The 23191-nt window shown below is 46.6% G+C and overlaps 1 protein-coding gene across 1 annotated transcript in view; it reads left to right on the top strand.

The window, feature by feature from the left end:
* SORCS3 (sortilin related VPS10 domain containing receptor 3) overlaps nt 1-23191 on the top strand; it is a 539459-nt gene that overhangs the window by 410378 nt on the left and 105890 nt on the right. The window contains exons 15-16 of the mRNA XM_089660701.1: nt 1091-1204; nt 3713-3884. Of these exons, the coding sequence (XP_089516827.1) occupies nt 1091-1204; nt 3713-3884 (286 nt within the window). The remainder of the gene's footprint in view (nt 1-1090; nt 1205-3712; nt 3885-23191) is intronic.

The following is a 23191-nucleotide window of genomic DNA, read 5'->3' on the forward strand; positions in this document are numbered from 1 at the left end:
TAGGGGAGAATGTGGATGTGGTGGGGATAAAGGAGAATGTGAATGTTTTTGGGAGGGGAGAATGTGGATATGGTTGGAAGGGGAGAACGTGGATGTGGTGGGGAGAGAGGAGAATGGGAATGTGGTGGGGATGGAGGTGAATGTGGATGTGGTGGGGATGGAGGAGAATGTGGATGTGGTGGAGATAGGGGAGAATGTGGATGTGGTGGGGAGATAGGAGAATGTGGATGTGGTGGAGATAGGGGAGAATGTGGATGTGGTGGGGAGAGAGGAGAATGTGGATGTGGTGGGGATGGAAGAGAATATGGATGTGGTGGGGAAAGGGGAGAATGTGGATGTGGTGGAGATGGAGGAGAGTGTGCATGTGGTGGGGAGGGAGGAGAATGTGGATGTGGTGGAGATAGGGGAGAATGTGGATGTGGTGGGGAGAAGGGAGAATGTGAAAGTGGAGGGATGGAGGAGAATGTGGATGTGGTGGGGATAAAGAAGAATGTGAATGTTGTTGGGAGGGGATATGGTTGGAAGGGGAGAATGTGGATGTGGTGGAGAAAGGGGAGAATGTGGATGTGGTGGGGATGGAGGAGAATATGGATGTGGTGGGAAAGGGAGTTTTGGATGTGGTGTAGAGGAGGGGAATGTGGAAGAATATGAATGTGGTGGAGAAGTGATAAAATGTGGACATGGTGGGAAGGTGGTAGTGTGGTTGTGGTGGGGGAAGAGGTAGAATGTTGCTGTGGCCTGAAGTGCGAGCAAGATGAATGTGATGAAAAAGAGAAAAAAATATGGCTGTGGTGGGGGAGGGAGTTGAATGTAGATTTGGTGGGGGAGGTTGAGAAAGTGGATGTGGTGGCAAATGAGGATGTGGTTGTGAAGGAAAATATGGATGTGGCAGGGGAGGTAGAGAATCTGGCTGTGGTGGGGGAGGGGTGAATATGGCTGTAGGGATGGGGGAGGGGAATGTGATGCCATCACAAGCCTTTGGTGCACATTTTTAGATGTGGTATCAGACACCTGACAGCTGTAAAATGTTTAATATTTAAAAATAATGAAAAGAACAAAACATGAATTTCTTGCTTCTTCTGTCTTTCAGTGACTATGGCTACGAGAGGCATGGGAAGAACCAGTGCACCCCGACGTTTTGGTTTAACCCAGCTTCAATTTCTAAAGACTGCAGCCAGGGTCAGAGCTATCTGAAGAGCAGCGGGTAAGGCTATGGTGATGGCTGGAAATGCCAATTATAACTGACTCTGCACCCTTCTAGGTGACCACCCAACCAAGCCCATGACAATCAAACTTCAAAATAAAACAAACTGCTGACTGTTCTATGCTGCATTTCTTCTGAGTAAATGTTTTTTTTTCTGTGAAAACCAAAATGAAATGACAAATGATAAGAAAACAAACTATCTAGATTTCCCCTGGAGGGATGTTTCCTGTTTTTGAACCAAATTAAAATGACAAGTTGCAGGGTGGAGAGCACTTAACTTGTATACTTCTGATATGGCGGGTATCATCGTGGGTTTATCACTGCTGTCGAGGGAAGCAGATATCTTTGTCTGAATAGATTGTCTCTATTTATTTTCTATACTATCCCTAAAGGTTTACTCCACTGGAATGTGATATTTTAGTTTTAGATAGAGTTTGGTGAGCCTGATCAACCCCTGGCTTTGTTATGTCTGGGATAAGCCAACAGGAAGATCTCCCTGCTCCTGCTATAACTTCCAACTCTGGGAGTTTTGGGTGCCGACACCCACCTTTGTGAATTTCATCTTCTCCTTATATTCCTCGTAGTGTAAAAAAAATAATAATAAAAAACCCAGCAGGGAAGGTGGGAGACCCTCTTAATAGGAAGAGCAGATGTGCAGACCCTGGAACTCAGCATGGGGATGGTGGGAACCCTTCATTATGGGCACAGCAGGTGTACAGAATCAGGAACAAATTTCAGGGATGGCGAGAGTCGTTCATAATAGGCACAGCAAGTGTGGAGACTGAAGAACTCAGCATAGGGATGGTGGGAGACCCTCAGAATGGATACAGCAGGTGTGAAGACCCTGAAACTCAGCATTGGAATGGTGATGGACCCTCATAATGGGCACAGCGGGTGCGCAAACCCTGGAACTCAGTGTAGGAATGATGGGAAATCCTCATTAGGTGCACAGCATGTGTACAGACCCGGGAACTAATTTCAGGGGTGGAGAAAGTCCTTCATAATGGGTACAGCAAGTGTGCAAACTCGGGAACTTAATGCAGAACATTGGTGAGAGTCCTTCATAATAGGCACAGCAAGTGTAAAGACTGAAGAACTCAGCATAGGGATGGTGGGAGACCCTCATAATGGACACAGCAGGTGTGAAGACCCTGGAACTCAGCATTGGAATGGTGAGGGACCCTCATAATGGGCACAGCGGGTGCGCAAACCCTGGAACTCAGTGTAGCAGTGTAGGAATGATGGGAAATCCTCATTATGTGCACAGCATGTGTACAGACCCGGGAACTCATTTCAGGGGTGGAGAAAGTCCTTCATAATGGGTACAGCAAGTGTGCAGACTCGGGAACTCAATGCAGGGATGGGGGGAGATCCTCATAATGGCTACAGCAGATAGGCAGACAAAAAAACTCAGAAAAGGGATGCTAGGAACCTCACATAAGGGCAACAGAAGGTATACATAGCCAGAAACTCATCAAAATGATAGTGGGAACTCATTATAATGGACAAAGCAGGTATGCAGACCTGAGAACGCATAGGTATGTCATTACTGGAGTTCCCATTAGACAAAAAAAACCTTTGTGATGTGCCTTCTCTATTTCTACTGGTGACCACTGAAGTGATGGGAAATTCCAAAAATTTGAGTTGACACCAGAACAGAAATATAGGAAAACCTTCCAAGGAGGGAATCTGTTCCAGTGGCTCAGTTTGGAGAAATTAAAATGATTACATAGTTAGGCTGACAAAAAGACACACGTTCATCAAGTTTATCCAATAGAAAAAAAAAATGAATAACTTGAACACCTGTATATATAGAATCCTACACCCATGATTGATCCAGAGGAAGGCAAAACTTAAACTATAGTCCATTTTACTCTAACAGGGGAAAAAAACATTCATCCTGGCACCCTAAAGCAAATATTCACTGGATCCGTAATCTCGGATGTTATTACTTAAAGGCCCTGGTTCATACTGTGTGGGATGGTTGCGGGAATGGCATCTGTTCCTGCACCTGCAACCACCCACAGCCAAATTGCGCTGCTGTTGGCATCTCAGCCCACAGCGTGATTGAGGGTGTGGGAACAGCACATAGGCCATTCGATTTCCTTTCGACCACATTTTTAAAAAAGGTACATGCCCCTTTTTATGCAGAAAATGCAGGCGCAGCAACCCATTCAAATGAACAGGCTGCCGTGCCCGAGCACATGCCGGCCAAGTGTGAAGCAGGGCTAAATGTTGATAGCCAGTTACAGTATATTCTGTGCATGTAGGAATGCATCAGAGCTGTCACTTTCATTTTGAGGACAGAAGGTGCTAGGAACATCTTCCCAATGGGGCGCAGGTGGCAAACCTACTTATTGAGGATTTTAACCATGCGCTACTCTATCCAAAATTAAGGAGTTATGGCTTTAGATTTACTTTCCATAATGTGTTATTTCTATCAACCTTGTTTTGGAACCACAATTTCCTACAACAGTAACAGTTTTATTCTGTGCTTTTATATTGTAGGTATCGCAGGATTGTGGCCAACAACTGCACAGATGGGTTGCGGGAACAGTACAGAGCCAAGCCCCAGCAGTGCTCAGGCAAAGCCCCACAAGGTCTCCAGCTCACCACAAGTGATGGGAAGCTTGGGGTTCACCAAGGCCAGAACGTGACTTTCCTGGTCCACTTGGAGGAGGTAAGCTCAAAAATAAAGCTGGTTTCTTGCAACTATAGACACCATGCTGTGCCGGAAAGATGGCGGGTCAGATAATTCAGATAATTCCCAGCACTGATGTCACAGCTGCTTTTGTATGCTGGACCTTTCTCCACGACTCAATGGGGGAGGACCCGTCAGCGGATCCACTTGCTCAGCAACATGTCCATTTACACCCATTGCTCCATAGAGGAGAATAGAGGTTCCGATCGGGTCCTCCTTAAAATCAGGCAGGCGGACCCGATCGGAACGTCCGCGTGAAAGGGGCCTAATGGTCATCCCATTCTCTGTTTTAAACCTAAAAGCCTAATTGAAGTTTCTATCAGCTAAATACATTCCAGGTGCATCAAATATAAAAGTGTACAAATTCTTGATAAGGAAAACAATAACCTCTGATCATAGTAAAAGGTTTTAAACATTTATTTTGATGCAAAAAGCTACAAAGTAGAAGATTAGAAAATAGTGATGTAAATATGCAAAGATCCATAGCCACTTCAATTCTGAAAGGTTTTTCCCCGTTCATGACTAGGCCATTTGTTTGCTGTTCGGCACTGTTCTGCTTTCACTGGTAATTGCACGGTCATGAAACGATGTATCCAAACGAAATTTATATAATTTTTTTTCACACAAATAGAGCTTGATTTTGGTGGTATTTGATCACCACAGGGTTTTTTAATTTTCATTTTATAAATGAAAAAAGACAGAAAATTTTGAAAACAACCCAATTTTTAAGTTTCTGCTATAAAACATCTAATTTCTTCATAAATTTAGGCCAAAATGTATTCAGCTACATGTTTTTGCTAAAAAAAAAAAAAAAAAGCACAATAAGTATATATTGATTGGTTTTCGTGAAAGTTATAGCGTCTACAAACTATGGTATATATACTGATTTTTTTTTTATACTACTAATGGCAATGATCAGTGACTTATAGTGGGACTGTGATAGTGCAGTGGGCAATTTGACACTAACTGACACTGGGTGGGAACTGACTAACTGCCACTGACATCACTAGTGACACTAATACAGTGTTGAGTGATAATATTATACACTGTCGCTGTACTAATAACACTGGCTGGGAAGGGGTTAACATCTTGGGTAATCAAGGAAGGAGTTAAAAGTGTGCCTAGCAAGTGTTAATGTGTGTAATGTATGCAGCTTTTTACTAAATGTCTCTTTGTTTTTTCTCCCTGCTTTGCAAGGAGAAGAAACAGGGAGATCACTCCCTCTGCACAGAGCCCTGTGTTGATTGTCAGCACAGGCCTCTGGGCTGCGATTGGACACAGCCAATCAGCAGGTCCCATCCATGAATCATTGGCTGGGTCCTACTGACAAACTCCCTCTGTGTACAATTAGAGCAGGAGTTGGCGGGAGGGCTGGCGTGTGCCCTGTACCTGGAAGAGGCCAGAAACGTACAGGTACGTCGCTGTGCCTGTGTGGCCCGCCAACCCATGGTACATTGCAGGTGGCAAGTGGTTATTAAACAAGTCATGTTTCAAGTTAATTGAAGCTACCTCTGTGCTCATCCTCAGTGTGTCCTAAAGAAGCTAATTGAGAAACGCGTTGACCTATGAAGACTCCCCCCCCCCCACATGGCTACAAATTATGTGATAGTTGAGAACAGGGGCGGACTGACAACTCATGGGGCCCCCGGGCAATAGAGGATCATGGGGCCCCTGTGTCCTTGCCCAAACTCAAAAAAGCCTATGAAAAAGGTACCAGGGGCATCTCATGGGCCCCCTACTGACCCCCGGCCCTCGGGCAGTGCCCGAGTTTCTAAATGATCAGTCCGCCCCTGGCTGAGAAGCAAGTGTAATAAGCCCCTTTTTGTGTGTGGTTGATAAGTAGCAGTGGGTATACAACTTAAACCCTTACATAGGGAGTTGCTTTTTATCTATGTAACCTTGTGATTTTATGAATTGCATGGAATAAAATTTAGCAATGATTTTATATTAGTGCGTGTTCCTCTGTGCCAGTAAAGTCCTTTTTTTCCCTATTAGAGTGGAACTTCACCCAAAACAACTTGATAAAAAAATAATGTTCTTTAGTAAGGAACATACATTCCACATTAATAATGATGCTACCAAAATTAGTCTGTGCTTTAAATTGCCTCCAGCATTGTTCCTGCTTCTTCTTGTTGGAAGCTGCCATTTTGCTGAGGCCCAGAGGTCCTCAGCAGCAGTAAATCTGTAGGCTGTCAGCAGATCAGCCTCTACATTTTCAGTACAGTGCCAAAAAATAAAGAGAAACTAAGCGTGTGCAGAGTAGGGTGAGAGTGTATTACTGGATTTTATACAGTGTAGGCACTTATTTTTAATGTTTTACATACAGTATGCCTGCAAAAGGGGCCAAGATGACATGACCTAGCAAGACTTAGTGCTTCTGACTAAAGTTCCATTTTGGTCTTCTTTTAAGACAAGCATAGGAAGAAAGTGCACCAGACTAGTGCATTACCATGGGACGTTAATTTAAAAATTAGAAAATGCCAAGCTACATACAAAAATAAATAGTTAAGTGCATTTAAGAGAGCAATGCCCCATCCTTTAAGCTCTGAGGAAGGGGGCATTGCCCTTGAAGCATGTAAGCTATGCCCTGGTGAATGGATGTGCTTGTTGGACTCTTATATGCACTTTATTTTTGTGAGTAGTTTGGCATTCTCTCACGTACAGGGGTGGACTGACCATTTGGAAACTCGGGCACTGCCCGAGGGCCCAGGGTCAGTAGGGGGCCCCATGAGATGCCCCTGGTACCTTTTTCATAGGCTTTTTTGAGTTTGGGCAAGGACACAGGGGCCCCATGATCCCCTATTGCCTGGGGGCCACATGAGTTGTCAGTCCACCCCTGCTCACGTATTAAAATCCTAGTGGGGGCTCTCATAACCTAATCGCTTGGCAAGACTGAAGATGAGTTTGTCCTGGAATAATCGTTTTGGAGGGCCCTTTTCCGATAGCATGGACTTTTATTCATTTATATATTGGTCTTCTTATGTTTTCTGGGTTTCTTCCACATTATGTGGTTCCCTGCCACAATGCAAAAACATTCTGTTGAGTTAATCAGCTTTGTGTGTAGTAGAAAGATTGTAGGCTCCTTTTCAAGCGTTGACTGAACAGTTGGGTCAGTGTTGCACCTTAAAGACGTTGTCCAGTGGGCATCCCGTGAGCCAAGACTCATGTTTTGGTTTCTTGTTTCCAGGGCCTCATGGCCTGATCTGTTGCATGCAGATATGCCAATGTACCTACCTCCCAGAAGCACTCCAGAGTTGGCAAATAAAGTGATTGACATTATCACTGCCACTTTGGAACGTTAATGTTATTGGTCAATCAGAGAGACTGTCCTTTGGATGGACCCTACCAGCCACAGCTTGCCCTCTGAGGTGAAATGTTGGAGGACTTTTTAGATGGTCAGAGCAGTACAGGGATTCTCTGCATGTTTAAGCAAGTAACATGGTTCAGTAGTTATGTAACTCACCACATTACAAACAAATTGCAACAGCACAATCATTCTTTCACTTGGTAGTCTCTCTTTCCAGGATATCCTTCACATGGCAGTCTCTCCTTAGTCAGGTTTTGTTTTACATGGAACTAGTTCTGTGGCTAGGCTATCTTTCACATGGTGGTCTTCCTCTAGGCAGACAAGTAAACACGTGGTATTCTCTAATGCCAGGAAAGCAATGCCAGTCTTTTTCTAGCCAGGAAAACTTTTACATGGTATTCTCTCTCTAGCCAAGATATCGTTCACATAGTATTCCTCTCAAGCCACATGGAAGTCTCCCTCTAGAAAAACAATCCTTCACATGGCAGTATCTCTGTATCTAGCTTGTCCTGTCTCCCTAGTACAGGGGTGTCAAACTCCATTTCATCGTGGGCCATATCAGCATTATGGTTGCCCTCATAGGGCCGGTTGTATCTGTAAGACTAGATGTCCAGAGCACCCCACTCCCCATTACATCAGATGTCAAGAATCCCACACCCTCCCTAACATCACTGTGCACCCCCTTTGGGGGCAGAACTGGAAAGCAAAAAGTGCAGGGTCTGGAGGAGTTCCAGAGGAGGAGTGCAGGGGGTACCTGCAGGAGAGGTTCAAGGGCCACATGAAATGGCCTAGAGGGCTGGATTTGGCCCACGGGCCTTGTGTTTGACACCTGTGCTCTAGTAGGTCAGTCTTTCACATTATAGTCTTCATTTAGCCATGCAACCTTTTACATGGCAGTTACTCTGTAGCCAGGCAGTCTTTTAATTGGTGGTTTATCAATTTAGTCAGGCTATCATTTACATGGTAGTCTCTCTCTATGGCTGTCTTTTACATTGCAGTCTCTCTTTAGCCAGGCTGGCTTTTACATTGCAGTTCTGGTCTGGATAGACTGCCTTTCACATGGAAGGCCCCCTCTAGCCTACCCTCCCTTTTTTTACATAACACTCTATTTCAGGTTGCCTGTTACATGGCAGTCTCTTCTTAACCAGGAGAAGTATAGACTTTCTGGAGCCAGACAAAATTTCACATCAGTCTCTTAGTAGCCAGGCAACCTTTCACATGGCAGTCTCTCTCTATCCAGGCAATCTTTTACATGGCAGTCTCTCTGTAGCCGGGCTGTCTTTCACATGACAATCTCTCTTTAGTCAAGCTATTTTTTCACTTGGCAGTCTCTATTCCAGAGAAGCTTTCACATGGCTGTCTCTCTCTCTTGCTCCCTAGCCAGACAAGCTTTCATATGGCAGGGTCTCTCTAGCCAGGGAATATTTCACATGACAGTCTCTCTCTAGCCAGGCTTTCTTTCACATGAGAATCTCTCTCTAGTCAGGCAAGCTTTCACATGGCAGTCTCTCTTTAGCCAACGTTTCACATGGCAGTCTCTCTCTATCCAGGCAAGCTTTCCCATGGCAGTCTCTCTGTAGCCAGGCTGTCTTTCACATGGCAATCTCTCTTTAGCTAAGCTATGTTTTCATATGGCAGTCTCTATTCCAGAGAAGCTTTCACATGGCTGTCTCTCTCTAGCCAGGGAATATTCCACATAGGAGTCTCTCTAGCCAGGCCATCTAACATATGGTCAGGCAACATTTAACATGGCAGTCTCTCACTAGCCAGGCTGTCTTTCACATGACAATCTCTCTTTAGTCAAGCTATTTTTTTACATGCTAAACAATATGGTAGTGTGACAAGAGCACCCCTACCCAGAAAAAAGAGGTTACTAAGAAATCCACGCGGATGTATTTTTTTACATGGCAGTCTCTATTCCAGAGAAGCTTTTACATGGCTGTCTCTCTCTCTTGCTCCCTAGCCAGACAAGCTTTCATATGGCAGTGTCTCTCTAGCAAGGGAATATGTCACATGACAGTCTCTCTCTAGCCAGGCTTTCTTTCACATGAGAATCTCTCTCTAGTCAGGCAATCTTTCACATGGTAGTCTCTCTTTAGCCAACCTTTCACATGGCAGTCTCTCTCTATCCAGGCAAGCTTTCATATGGCAGTCTCTCTGTAGCCAGGCTGTCTTTCACATGACAATCTCTCTTTAGCCAAGCTATTTTTTCACATGGCAGTCTCTATTCCAGAGAAGCTTTCACATGGCTGTCATTCTCTAGCCAGGGAATATTTCACATGAAAGTCTCTCTAGCCTGGCCATCTAACATATGGCCAGGCAACATTTCACATGGCAGTCTCTCACTAGCCAGGCTTTCTTTCACATGAGAATCTCTCTCTAGTCAGGCAAGCTTTCACATGGCAGTCTCTCTTTAGCTAAGCTAACTTTCACATGGCAGGTTCTTTCAAGCCAGTCAAGCTTTCATAGCAGTCCCCCTCTTCCAGCCAGGTTGTCTTTAAATAGTAGTTTTTCAGTCAAGATTGGCTTCTTCCAATTGATCTGCTGTTGAGGTTGACTGCTTCCACAAGTCTGGAAAAGGAGTGGTATTGCCCACAGTCCAAAAAGCTGGAAAATCCAGGTCTATATAAACTGGAACCTTCATTTTACATTTCTTGGCTAGCAAAAAAAAAGCATCTATGATTGTTTGTACAGAGAAATACTTAAATAGGTTTACCTGTTTATTTAAACAAGCTGGGGGTTACGGAAGAGGTGACATTTCTACATTTCATTACAAGAATCTTTTCTTTTCAGACATTTGTCACGATCACCAGCCGTGCTGTTTTTTTTTTTCTTTCAGTTATTCAAATAATCTGGAAGAACACAATAAGAAATTGAGGTGAAAGCCAGAGTGTAGAAATCAAACAAACATAATTATTAGAAATACCAAATGCAGAAGATACAGTATACAAGGCTTGTTCAACCACACATTGGGCACTTCTTGGACATGGATAGGGCTACTTTCTCATTTTGTTGAAAGGTTCATTAACTGCAGATTCTCGTCTAGTTTTTATTATTTGCTGGCTCATTGAAAAGATCATTCTGTTTAGTTGATTGGAAATGTAATTTAAAACCAAGTCCTTTTAAAATTGTTGCTATGGGGGGAACCTTAGAGGATCGAAATATGAGAGCTGCCATCACTGACTTGTTTTCAAATGTACGGGCTCTTCATCTTTGCTTTACTCACTAGTGAGCTACTGATCTGGAGCAAGCATGCAACCAGTGAAGCCAAAGCTCTTTCTCTAGGTCAGTGGTCTCCAAATTGAGGACTGTGGGCTGAATGTGGCCCTTTGCTTGATTTTATCTGGCCCTTGGGGCACTATTCCTTCCACTGACACCAACAGTGGGGCATAATTCCTGTCACTGATATCAACAATAGAGCACTATTCCTACCAATGATTTGAACTATGGGGGACTTCTCCTCCCATTGACAACAATGGTAGGCCACTTTTCTTCCCACTGACACCATTATTGGGGCACTATTTCTCCTACCGATACCAATGATGAGGCACTATTCCTCCCACTGACACCAATAATGGGGCACTAATCCTCCCACCGATACCATTGATAAGGCACTATTCCTCCCACTGATACCAATGATGGGGCACTATTCCTCCCACTGATACCAATGATGGGGCACTATTCCTCCCACTGATACCAATGATGGGGTACTATTCCTTCCACTGATACCAATGATGGGGGACTATTCTCTCCCCTGGCAGCAATGATGGGGGACTAGTATTTCCACTGTTACCAATAATGGGGCACTATTCCCTCCCGTGACACAAATGATAGGGCACTATTCCTCCCAATGATACCAATGATGTGGAAATATTCCCTCCCCTGACACCAATGATGGGGCACTATTCCTTCCACTGATACCAATGATGGGGCACTATTCCCTCCCCTGACACCAATGATGGGGCACTATTCCTTCCACTGATACCAATGATGAGGCACTATTCCCTTCCCTGACACCAATGATGGGGCACTATTCCTTCCACTAATACCAATGATGGTGCATTGTTTAGTCCCATTGACACTTGGGAATTTTCTATCCTCACTGACCACAGTCTGGTCCCCTCAATTTCTTAAGGACAATAAACTAGCCCTTTGTTTACAAAGTTTGGAAGCCCCCCTGCTCTAGGCCATACATCCTCCCATGTCACTGTACTGACTATTTTTATTTCAGTTCAGTTCTTCAGCTATGAATTTTCACCTAGCAAGCACAATCACTCCCTGCTAGGGATAAGCAAACCTGCATGGGGTCAGATAGGGAAGAGGTTCACCAATCTTATTCAAACTTTAGGGTGAATCCTGTTGAAGTCTATGGAGGCTACTCTAATTTTCTGTCATTTGCAGAGCTAATAAGCAAGCTATTTTCAAACAAAAAGGCATGGAAAGCCTAGTACTGTCATGAGAGGCATCTATCAATGCCAAAAAAATCACTAAAACGAAAAGGAAAAATAAAAACAATTTTACCTTGCGCAGAGTTGTCAGCCTTCCCTAACAGAACCAACATACAATGGCACTATGGCTGCTGTAAGCCTACTATTTTAAAGAAAGAGGGATGGGTTATCAATTCCTTCAAATTATTGGCTCTTGTGTCTCAGCTGACCAGGAGCATTACAGGTTGTTCCTTTTATCTGGTGGCATCCCTGCAGCATTTTCAACTAGAGTTTCGTGAACCTTGTGAATCCCAGGAGCCCATAATAGTGAACTTCACCTCTACTTCCTCACTAGTTTATTGGAGACGATATGGTAGGGTTTCCACCTCATCCCTTTAAACCCGAACACATATTAATCACACAGGTTCTGTGGCTGGTTAAGTTGGTAATTAAACTCACCTAGTGCCTTATCTGCATTAAATTAGCCTCAGAACCTGTGTATATAATATGTGTTCAGGTTTAAAGGGATGAGGTGGCAACCCTACGATATAGGCAAGACCCAACCACAAACAAACAAAGGATTTCCCAGCAACGCTCACCAGCCAGCCTGCAAAACAACCAATTTGGCCCTGTCTAACAATTTGCATTAAAAACAGAGGGTTTTGTTTGCACACATTTGCAAATACATGTTTACCACAGTCCCGCATTAAGGGTCCTCTGTAACTAAAATTTCCAGAACCTCCATAGTAGGAGCACACATATCAATGGATATGTTAAGGGAAGGTGTGCCTGGAGGAGCCCATCCCTCCTTAGAGGTACAGGGGCACTCATGATGCCGAGCTATACCAAAATGACAGCAAAGGCATCCAGTGTGTCCTTGCATCCAGATACGCCAAAGTCTCAAAAAATGGCAACCATCCAACCTATAACCAGCCTCAGCAGTAAGGTGAGCATGGAAGGGCAATGTACATTGCAAACAAACAAAGGATTTCCCAGCAACACTTACCAAAGAACAAAAGGTATACCGCTCAGGCAAACAATCCAGATCAATCCACGACAGGTGCAGGCTCTGGCTCGCCGCCACACACAATGCAATAGGAAGAAGGGTCAACCGCACACCGGAGGATTGATGAATATAGTGTGTATTTATTGATCCATAGGACATACAAAACACCAGGACAGGAATGCAGGACGCGTTTCACACGACCTCGTGCTTAATCATGGCACTTACCAGCCAACCTGCAAAACAACCAATTTGGCCCTGTCTAACAGTTTGCGTTAAAAACAGAGGGTTTTGTTTGCACACATTTGCAAATACATGTGTAAGCCACAGTCCCACATTAAGGGTCCTCTGTATACTGTGGACCTAACTCTAAAATTTCCAGAGCCTCCATAGTAGGAACACATACAGTTGTGTTCAAAATAATAGCAGTCAGACATCACTAACCGGATCAATCACTGTTTTTGGTAGAAATGATATTTCTACATGGCAAATAATTTACTAGCCGGTGTAGTAGAGTAATAGAAATCCAACAGACCCAACAGTCATGACATGCATGCTGCTGATTCTGTGTCATTGAATCACTCATTGAAAGGAGCATGTTCAAAATAATAGCAGTGTGGAGTTCTATTAGTGAGGTCATTCATTCTTTGAAAAACAGGTGGCAATTATTGCCCTTATTTAAGGAAGGAAGGCAGCAAATGTTGTACATGCTGGTTACAGTGCATTTCTCTCAGAAATTCTGAGGAAAATGGGTTGTTCCAGACATTGTTCAGAAGAACAGCGTATCTTGATTAAAAAGTTGATTGGAGAGGGGAAAACATATAAAGAAGTGCAGGAAATGATAGGCTGCTCAGCTAAAATGATTGCAAATGCTTTAAAATGGCAACCAAAACCTGAAAGACGTGGAAGAAAGCGAAAAACTACCATTGGAATGGATAGAAGAATAGCCAAAATGGCGCGGACTCAGCCAACAATCAGCTCCAGGAAGATGAAAGAAGGTGTAAAGTTCCCTGTGAGGACTGTTACAATTAGAAGACGCCTATGTGAAGCCAAGCTATCTGCAAGAAGTCCCCGCAAAGTCCCACTGTTGGAAAAAAGACGTGTGTTGAAGAGGTTACAATTTGCCAAAGAGCACATTGACTGGCCTAAAGAGAAATGGCGCAACATTTTGTGGACTGATGAAAGTAAGATTGTTCTTTTTGGGTCTAGTGGCTGGAGACAGTTTGTCAGACGACCCCCAAACACTGAATTCAAGCCACAGTACACTGTGAAGACAGTGAAGCATGGTGGTGCAAGCATCATGATATGGGGATGTTTCTCTTAATACGGTGTTGGGCCTATTTATCGCATACCAGGGATCATGGATCAGTTTGAATACATCAGAATACTTGAAGAGGTCATGCTGCCTTATGCTGAAGAGGAAATGCCCTTGAAATGGGTGTTCCAACAAGACAACGACCCCAAACACACCAGTAAACGTGCAACATCTTGGTTCCAGACCAACAAGATTGACATTATGGAGTGGCCAGCCCAATCCCCGGATCTTAATCCAATAGAAAACTTGTGGGGTGACATCAAAAATGCAGTTTCTGAGGCAAAACCAAGAAATAGAGAACTGTGGAATGTGGTCCAATCATCCTGGGCTGGAATACCTGATCACAGGGGCCAGAAGTTGGGTGACTCCATGCAACACAGATGTACAGCAGTTCTCAGAAACAGTGCGACTACAACCAAATATTCATGAAGTCATTCAAAGGAAAGCAAAATCTTCAAACATTTTTCAGTTTATATAGTGAATGTTTGAGTTTGTAAAGAAGAATACAAACTGCTATTTTTTTGAACAGTCTAATATTCACTTTTCTTCAATTTTTTTAGAGGAACAACACAAATTTGATGTATTTTTCTTCATGTTTTGATTTGGAATAGAATGTGTCGTGTTCCCAATGCATTTGTGTGGATGGAAATAAAAGCTATTAGAAGGATTTTGAGCTTTATTCACTTTTTTCAACACACTGTGTCAGGGATCCCCGCGATCCGTCCCTCGATGGTCCCGGCGCAGGCGCACTGCTCCTCCCAGTACACGGGCACTAGGTCCGGGCCGGCCGCGGCGTTCGAGTTCGCGCATGCGCAGTAGAAGCCGCGGCCGCCCGCTGGGCACCAATGGCAGCGCAGGGCGGGATATTTAAAGGTCCCTGAGCTGTCATTACGTTGCCTTCTGGTCTTACCTGCATTCCTGATCCTGTGAACCTGTATCCTGTAAGTTATTGACCCGGATTGCTCTTGACCTTGCTGATTTCTCCTGCCCAGACCCTTGCTTGCCTGACCTCTCTCCCTGGATGCCCCTCTGTAGATCTGACCTCCTGTTGCTGACCTGGCGTGTGACCCGACGATTTTCTGCCTGCTCCCTTGTACCTTACCGTCCTCTACATTACCGACTCGGCCTGTCTGACTACGCACTTGCTCAGCCATCCATCCATCCATCCCATCAGGGTCACCCGACCTCCTCACATTTGGCTCTCCCTGGTTGGAACCCCTGGCGGACACCCCTACCACTGACAGGTGTGCTCAGTAGAGGCGACCTGGTCTCAGGGTACTACAAGTCCATCCCCACCATCAGGGGCCCTGGTGAACAAGTACCCTGGGGCTTAGATTCCGCGCTCTGGGCACGCCTGACCGGTGGAGTGCTAGTGGTGCCGCTCGGCGGTCCCTCACAGTACCAGAAGGCCATGACTGAGCCTCGAGGAGGACTCACCCCGTTGGACGAGGTGTGCAGGCACCTGTCTACCCTGACGCAAGCTGTAAACACATTACAGGACAGATGTCTGCAGATCGAGAATCGGTTTCAGGCCTGCACCATATCTGTTCCTGTTTCACAGGCCCCGGCTCCTGCACCTCCAGTCGCAGCAGCCCACGAGCCGGCTCCTGGGCCTCCCACATCACTCCCTATGGCGGAACCCCGAGTACCCTTACCCGAGCGCTTCCATGGGGATCGCACACGTTTTCGGTCATTTCGTGACTCTTGTCTGCTCTTTTTTGAACTACAGCCACGGACCTTTTTGACAGAGTCAGTGAAAGTGGGGTTTGTTGTCTCCCTGCTGCAGGGTGAACCCCAAGACTGGGCCCACCGACTAAGGGGAAACAATGACCCTCACCTGGTTTCGGTCGACAGTTTCTTTAACGCTATGGCCATCTTATATGATGACCCACAACGGGCGGCCTCGGCCGAGGCCACGTTATACGCACTCCGACAAGGTCGGCGGACGGCTGAGGAATACGCCTCTGACTTTAGGCGCTGGATGGGTGACACTCGTTGGAACGAGTTCGCCCTTTTACACCAGTTTCGTATGGGCCTATCTGAGGCTCTGAAAGACGAGCTCGCCCGGGTAGAGGTGCCCGAGACATTAGAGGACTTGATTGCACTCACTATTAAAATTGACCGTAGGCTACGGGAGCGCAGATTGGAGAGGTCTGGTCAGGGTCGCGGAAATCCCTGGGGGTCATTTCAGGGATCCGGTCAACATACTAGGCCAAGCATCCAGAACCTGCCGGCTGAAGATGCCCCCGAACCCATGCAGCTAGGCCTGGCTCGGCCTAAACTATCGCCTGAGGAACACCAGCGCAGACGCTCCCAGAATCTGTGCCTGTACTGCGGCGAAGCTGGTCACATGGTGCGTTCCTGCCCGCAGAAACTGAGTAAGTTCACTTCATCTTCTTTATCTGTTGGCGATATGACCCCGTCCCAGTACTTAGTTGTTCCCCTCTCCTTTCAGCTTTCCGAAAGGACCGTGGAGGTGTCGGCCATAGTTGATTCGGGGGCATGCAGCTGTTTTGTGGATATCAATTTTGCTCACCAGCAGGGTATTCCCCTCCGCCCAAAGGAGAAGGGGTTTCATATCTTTTTAGCTGATGGTTCCCGGATAAAGTCAGGAGTAGTCAACCAGGAGACCCCTTCCATTATGACTTCCATTGCCGGTCAGCACCGGGAACTCCTCCGCCTGGATGCTATTGCATCACCCCTTTTCCCAGTCATTCTGGGGCTCCCTTGGTTGCGGGCCCATAACCCCCAAATTGACTGGGAAACTGGGGTTGTCTCGTTCCCTTCCCCATATTGTCGGGAACTGTGTCGAACTTCGGGCCCGGGGGTCCCCCAGGTTCTTCTGTGCTCTGAAGGGGATGACAGCCTGAAACAAGTGGTTCCTGCAGCCTATCACAAGTTCCTTGACGTGTTCAGTGAACGGGGAGCAGATGCTCTACCCCCCCACCGCCCATATGACTGTCCGATTGATCTGTTGCCCGGTTCTGAAATCCCGTTCGGACGAATTTTTCCCCTTTCTGAGCTGGAATTAGGGGCCCTGAAGGACTATATTGAGGATAGCCTCCGTAAGGGATTCATCCGTCCCTCCACTTCCCCAGCAGGTGCAGGGATCTTCTTTGTAGAAAAGAAGGACAAGACTTTGAGGCCATGCATTGACTATCGGGAGCTGAATAGGGTCACCATTAAAAATCGTTACCCATTACCTCTGGTACCTGAATTGTTCCAGAGCTTAAAGGCTGCGGTAGTATTCACCAAGTTAGACTTAAGGGGAGCCTACAATTTGGTTCGCATAAGGGAGGGGGATGAGTGGAAGACGGCCTTCCGCACCCGATTCGGCCATTTTGAATACCTGGTCATGCCTTTCGGGTTATGCAATGCGCCAGCCACCTTCCAGCACTTTGTAAACGACATCTTTAGGGACTTCCTGGACATCTTTGTCATCGTCTACTTAGACGACATTTTGATTTTCTCATCCTCCCTGGGGGAGCACAGGGTACATGTAACAAAGGTGTTGGGGCGGTTGCGGCAGCACGGGTTGTACGCTAAAGCAGAGAAATGCTGCTTTGAACAGACTAGCGTTACATTCCTGGGTCTGATTATCTCCACCACGGGGGTCGCAATGGACCCTCAGAAGGTCTCAGCGATCCTAGATTGGCCTGAACCCACGGACAGGAAAAGTGTCCAGCGTTTTATTGGGTTCGCAAATTTCTACCGGAAGTTCATCAAGAACTTCTCGGGTCTGGTCTCCCCTATCACTCAATTAACTAAGCTTGGGACGCGATTCAGATGGACGCCCGAGGCACAGGAAGCCTTTGAGGCACTAAAAAGGTTATTTACCTCGGCACCCATTCTGGGTCATCCCGACGCCTCCCTGCCCTACATCTTAGAAGTAGATGCATCTGAAAACGCGGTTGGCTCCATCCTTTCCCAGCGGAAGGGCGCCAAGGAATTACTTCACCCAGTAGCATTCTTTTCACGGAAACTTACCCCGGCGGAGAGGAACTACGACATTGGGGATCGCGAGCTACTGGCTATCAAAACCGCTTTAGAGGAATGGAGGTACCTGCTGGAAGGTGCCTCCCATCCCATCCTGATATTCACGGACCACAAGAACCTGGAATATCTGAGGACGGCCAAACGTCTACGCCCACGACAAGCAAGATGGGCATTGTTTTTCTCGAGGTTCCAGTTCCACATCACATACAGGCCCGGCTCAAAAAACACGAAGCCTGACGCATTGTCGCGCATGTATGAGGACACCAAGGAGATCCCAGTGCCCGACACTATTCTTCCGGCAGGGAATTTCTTGGCCCTTCAGACAAACCTTCGCTCCGAGATCCTGAGGGCGTCCACAGCAATGTCTACCTCCGATGGGGCCCCCCTCCAGAACAAGGAGGGACTCCTATGGAGGGAGGACCGGATTGTGGTGCCAGAGGATGCCCGAACCTTAGTCTTGGGACATTGCCATGATCACCCACTGGCAGGGCATTTTGGACCGGTCAAGACCCTGGAACTTCTCCGGCGTTCCTTCTGGTGGCCGGACATGGCCAAGGATTGTAAGATCTACGTGGGCTCCTGTGCCATCTGCCAGCGGAACAAGCCTTCAAGGAACAAGGCATGGGGCCTGCTACGTCCATTGCCCATCCCTGAACGGCCCTGGCAGAGAATCTCCATGGACTTCATAGTCGAGCTCCCTCCTTCGCTGGACCACACAGCAATTCTCGTGGTTGTGGACCGCTTATCCAAGATGGCCCATTTCATCCCCTTACGGAAGACTCCATCTGCAGCCGAGACGGCACAAGTCTTTATTCGAGAGATCGTTAGACTGCATGGGGTTCCCGAAGACATCGTCTCGGACCGAGGGGTGCAGTTTACCTCGCGGTTTTGGAGGGCGCTGTGCAAAGCCCTGGATATCAAGCTGTCTCTTTCCTCGGCATTTCACCCTCAGACCAATGGCCAGACCGAGAGGACCAATCAGACCCTGGAGCAATACCTGCGATGCTACACATCATTCTCTCAGGACGACTGGGCGCCACTCCTCCCTTTGGCAGAATTCGCGTACAACAACGCTTGCCATTCAGCAACTGGGCAGTCCCCGTTCTTCGCCAACTATGGGTTTCATCCGGTCTTCCTCCCGGACTTGGTCCCGGAATGCCCGATTCCAGCGACGCAGGATGCACTGACCTTCTTCACCTCCAACAATAAGAAATTACAGGAAGCCATCCGTCAAGCCCAAGAAGACTACAAGAAGGCTTTCAATAGGAAGCGAAGAGGGAACCTGGTGTTGCAGCCCGGAGAGAAGGTTTGGCTGGCTACGTCAAACTTGAGGATGCTTTGCCCGTCGAAGAAGTTGGGACCTAAATTCATAGGCCCTTTTTGCATCAAACGGATGGTCAATGAGGTGGCCTATGAACTTGTTCTCCCTGACACGCTCAAGATCCACCCTGTCTTCCACGTGTCCCTGTTGAAACCGGTAGTCCCTGATGCCTTCCCGGAACGGGAATCCAGGCCCCCGGAGGCCGTAACGGTTGAAGAGGAAGAGGAATTCGAGGTGGAGGCAATCTTGAAGTGCCGTCGAAGGGGGGGCCAGACCCAATTTCTCATCAAGTGGAAGGGCTACGGCCCTGAGGACAATTCGTGGGAACCAGCCCATAATGTCCATGCACCTAGGCTTGTCCGGAGGTTTCTTTGTGATCACCCGTGGTGGAGAGATCGGGTGGGCATCCGGAGGTTGCCCGTAGGGGGGGGGCAATGTCAGGGATCCCCGCGATCCGTCCCTCGATGGTCCCGGCGCAGGCGCACTGCTCCTCCCAGTACACGGGCACTAGGTCCGGGCCGGCCGCGGCGTTCGAGTTCGCGCATGCGCAGTAGAAGCCGCGGCCGCCCGTTGGGCACCAATGGCAGCGCAGGGCGGGATATTTAAAGGTCCCTGAGCTGTCATTTCGTTGCCTTCTGGTCTTACCTGCATTCCTGATCCTGTGAACCTGTATCCTGTAAGTTATTGACCCGGATTGCTCTTGACCTTGCTGATTTCTCCTGCCCAGACCCTTGCTTGCCTGACCTCTCTCCCTGGATGCCCCTCTGTAGATCTGACCTCCTGTTGCTGACCTGGCGTGTGACCCGACGATTCTCTGCCTGCTCCCTTGTACCTTACCGTCCTCTACATTACCGACTCGGCCTGTCTGACTACGCACTTGCTCAGCCATCCATCCATCCATCCCATCAGGGTCACCCGACCTCCTCACATTTGGCTCTCCCTGGTTGGAACCCCTGGCGGACACCCCTACCACTGACAGGTGTGCTCAGTAGAGGCGACCTGGTCTCAGGGTACTACAAGTCCATCCCCACCATCAGGGGCCCTGGTGAACAAGTACCCTGGGGCTTAGATTCCGCGCTCTGGGCACGCCTGACCGGTGGAGTGCTAGTGGTGCCGCTCGGCGGTCCCTCACACACTGCTATTATTTTGAACACAACTGTATATCAATCAGGAAGGAAAAGGCGGCGCCCTCTAAGTGCAGTATAAAAACTCTTTAATATGGTACAAATTGAGTAATACAGGCCACTGACAAAAGGTAAGGTGAATTGCACTTGTGATCTAGGAAATCATCCGATTAGTGAAGTAGCAGAAATCTCTAGGCATATGGGAAGATCCGGTGTACGGCAGTGATGCTGGTGGCTTTCAGCATGTCCCCCGAGTTCTGGGATTCCCTCAGAGCGAAGAAGACGTCACTTCTGGCCACGTGATGGGGGGGTTGGCGTGCGTTCGGAGCATGCCTGCTCCCTTATCAGGCCGTAGAGGAGCCATCTTAGAACAGGTCAATTATACCTCTAGTAAGGGGAGGGGTGCCAAAACTCCTCCCGCTTGCTAATGCAACTTAGGAGAAAGGTACCAGCGGCAAGTAGGCTCATGATATTGCGCAGGAGTGAGAAATATATAAAAAATAATATAAAATTGCAAGATATAAAACATGATGGTAAAAGACATATAAAGGAATGTAACAATGATGCCTATATAATATGTACCCGATCAGCTGACTAAATGACACCTGAGGACATATAGTAAACTGATATATTCTGATATATATAATCTCTGAAGAAATAGATAACTGTGGAACCTTATGATAAGGGTCCATAATTTTCTTGGGGGTGAAAAAAAAGCATGATCAAGTGCTTGGAGGTGGAGAAAAGTGCAGTCTGTCAATACAGCAGCCTCCTTGCTAGCTGCATTGTCGGATATATAGGCAAGAGAGTCATTTTATAACTGACAAGCCCCCCTCCCTTTGCATTCCTCATGAGATGTTTGTTTTGATAAATTGCTTGGAGAGGAGAAAAGTGCCATCAGTCAAAACAGCAGTCTCCTTGCTAGCTACATTGTCAGACATGTAAGAAGGGAGTCATTTTAGCTGACAAGTCCCCCTCCCCTTGGATTCTTCATGAGCTGTTTCTACTGTATAGTTACATACCTAGTTAGTCTGGCTGAAAAAAGTCAAAGTCCATCCAGCTCAACCATTAAAAAAAAAAAAAAAAAAAAAGTTTATATGCCTACACCCACAGTTGATCCAAAGGAAGGTAACCCCTCCAGCAAAGCATGATCCAATTTGCTCCTGCAGGGGAAAAATTCCTTCCTGATCCCCCGAGAGGCAATCGGATATTCCCTGGATCAACTCTACCTATAAAGTTATATCCAGTTACAGTTGCAAGAAAAAGTATGTGAACCCCTTGGATTCCGTGGAGTTTTCCATGAATTGGGCATAAAATGTGCTCTGAATGTCATCTAAGTCACAACAATAGAAGAACACAGTCTGCTGAACATAATACTACACAAACATTAGATGTTGCCATGGTTTAATTGCACATAACATGTAAACATTCACAGTGCAGGAGGAAAAAGTATGTGAACCTTTGGACTTAATAACTGGTTGACCCTCCTTTGGCAGCAATAACCTCAACCAAACGTTTCCTGTAGTTGCAGATCAGACCTGCACAACGATCTGGAGTAAATTTTGTACCAATCCTCTTCACAAAACTGTTTCAGTGTAGCAATATTCTTGGGATGTCTGGTGTGAATCGCTCTTTTAAGGTCATGCCACAGCATTTCAATCGGGTTGAAGTCAGGACTCTGACTGGGCCACTCCAGAAGTCGTATTCTGTGCTGTTGCAGCCATTGTTTTGTTGAATTACTTGTATGTTTTGGGTCATTGTCCTGTTGCATCACCCATCCTCTGCGGAGCTTCAGTTGATGGACAGATGGTCGTACGTTTTCCTGCAAAATGTCTTGATAAACTCTGGAATTCATTTTCCCATCAATGACAACAATCCGTCCAGGCCCTGAGGCAGCAAAGCAGCCCCAAACCATGATGCTCCCTCCGCCATGTTTTACAGTGGGGATGAGGTTTTGATGTTGGTGTGCTGTGCCTTTTTTTCTCCACACATAGTGTTGTGTGTTCTTCCCAAACAACTCAGTCTTGGTTTCATCTGTCCACAGTATATTTTGCCAGTAGTGCTGTGGAACATCCAGGTGCTCTTTTGCAAACTTCAAACGTGCTGCAATATTCTTTTTGGACAGCAATGGCTTCCTCCGTGGTGTCCTCCCATGTACTCCATTCTTGTTTAATGTTTTCCTTATTGTAGATGTGTCAACAAAAATGTTAGCATGTGCCAGAGATTTCTGTAGGTCTTTAGCTGACACTCTGGGATTCTTCTTTACCTCATGCAGCATTCTGCGCTGTGCTCTTGCAGTCATTTTTTACAGGACGACCACGCCTAGGGAGAGTAGCAACAGTGCTAAACTTTCCCCATTTGTAGACAGTCTGTCTTACCGTGGACACATGAACATCAAGGCTTTTGGAGATACTTTTGTAACCCTTTCCAGCTTCATGCAAGTCAACAATTCTTGATCGTAGGTCTTCTGAGAGCTCTTTCCTGCGAGGCATGGTTCACATCAGACAGTGCTTCTTGAAACCAGTAAACCCAAAACAGGTGTGTGTTTTTTAAGGGCAGGACAGCTGTCAGCAACACATCCAATATCATCACACTGATTGGAGTCAAGGTTGGCTCACTCCTGGCTCCAATTAGCTCTGGGAGAAGTCATTAAACTAGGGCCTCACATACTTTTTCCTCCCTACACTGTGAATGTTTACATGTTATGTGCAATTAAACCATGGCAACATCTAATGTTTGTGTAGTATTATGTTCAGCAGACTGTGTTCTTATATTGTTGTGACTTAGATGACG

The sequence above is a fragment of the Staurois parvus genome, unplaced genomic scaffold (assembly GCF_062004578.1).
Source record: "Staurois parvus isolate SC_StPar_1 unplaced genomic scaffold, SC_StPar_1.0 ptg001263l, whole genome shotgun sequence".
Lineage (NCBI taxonomy): Eukaryota > Metazoa > Chordata > Amphibia > Anura > Ranidae > Staurois > Staurois parvus.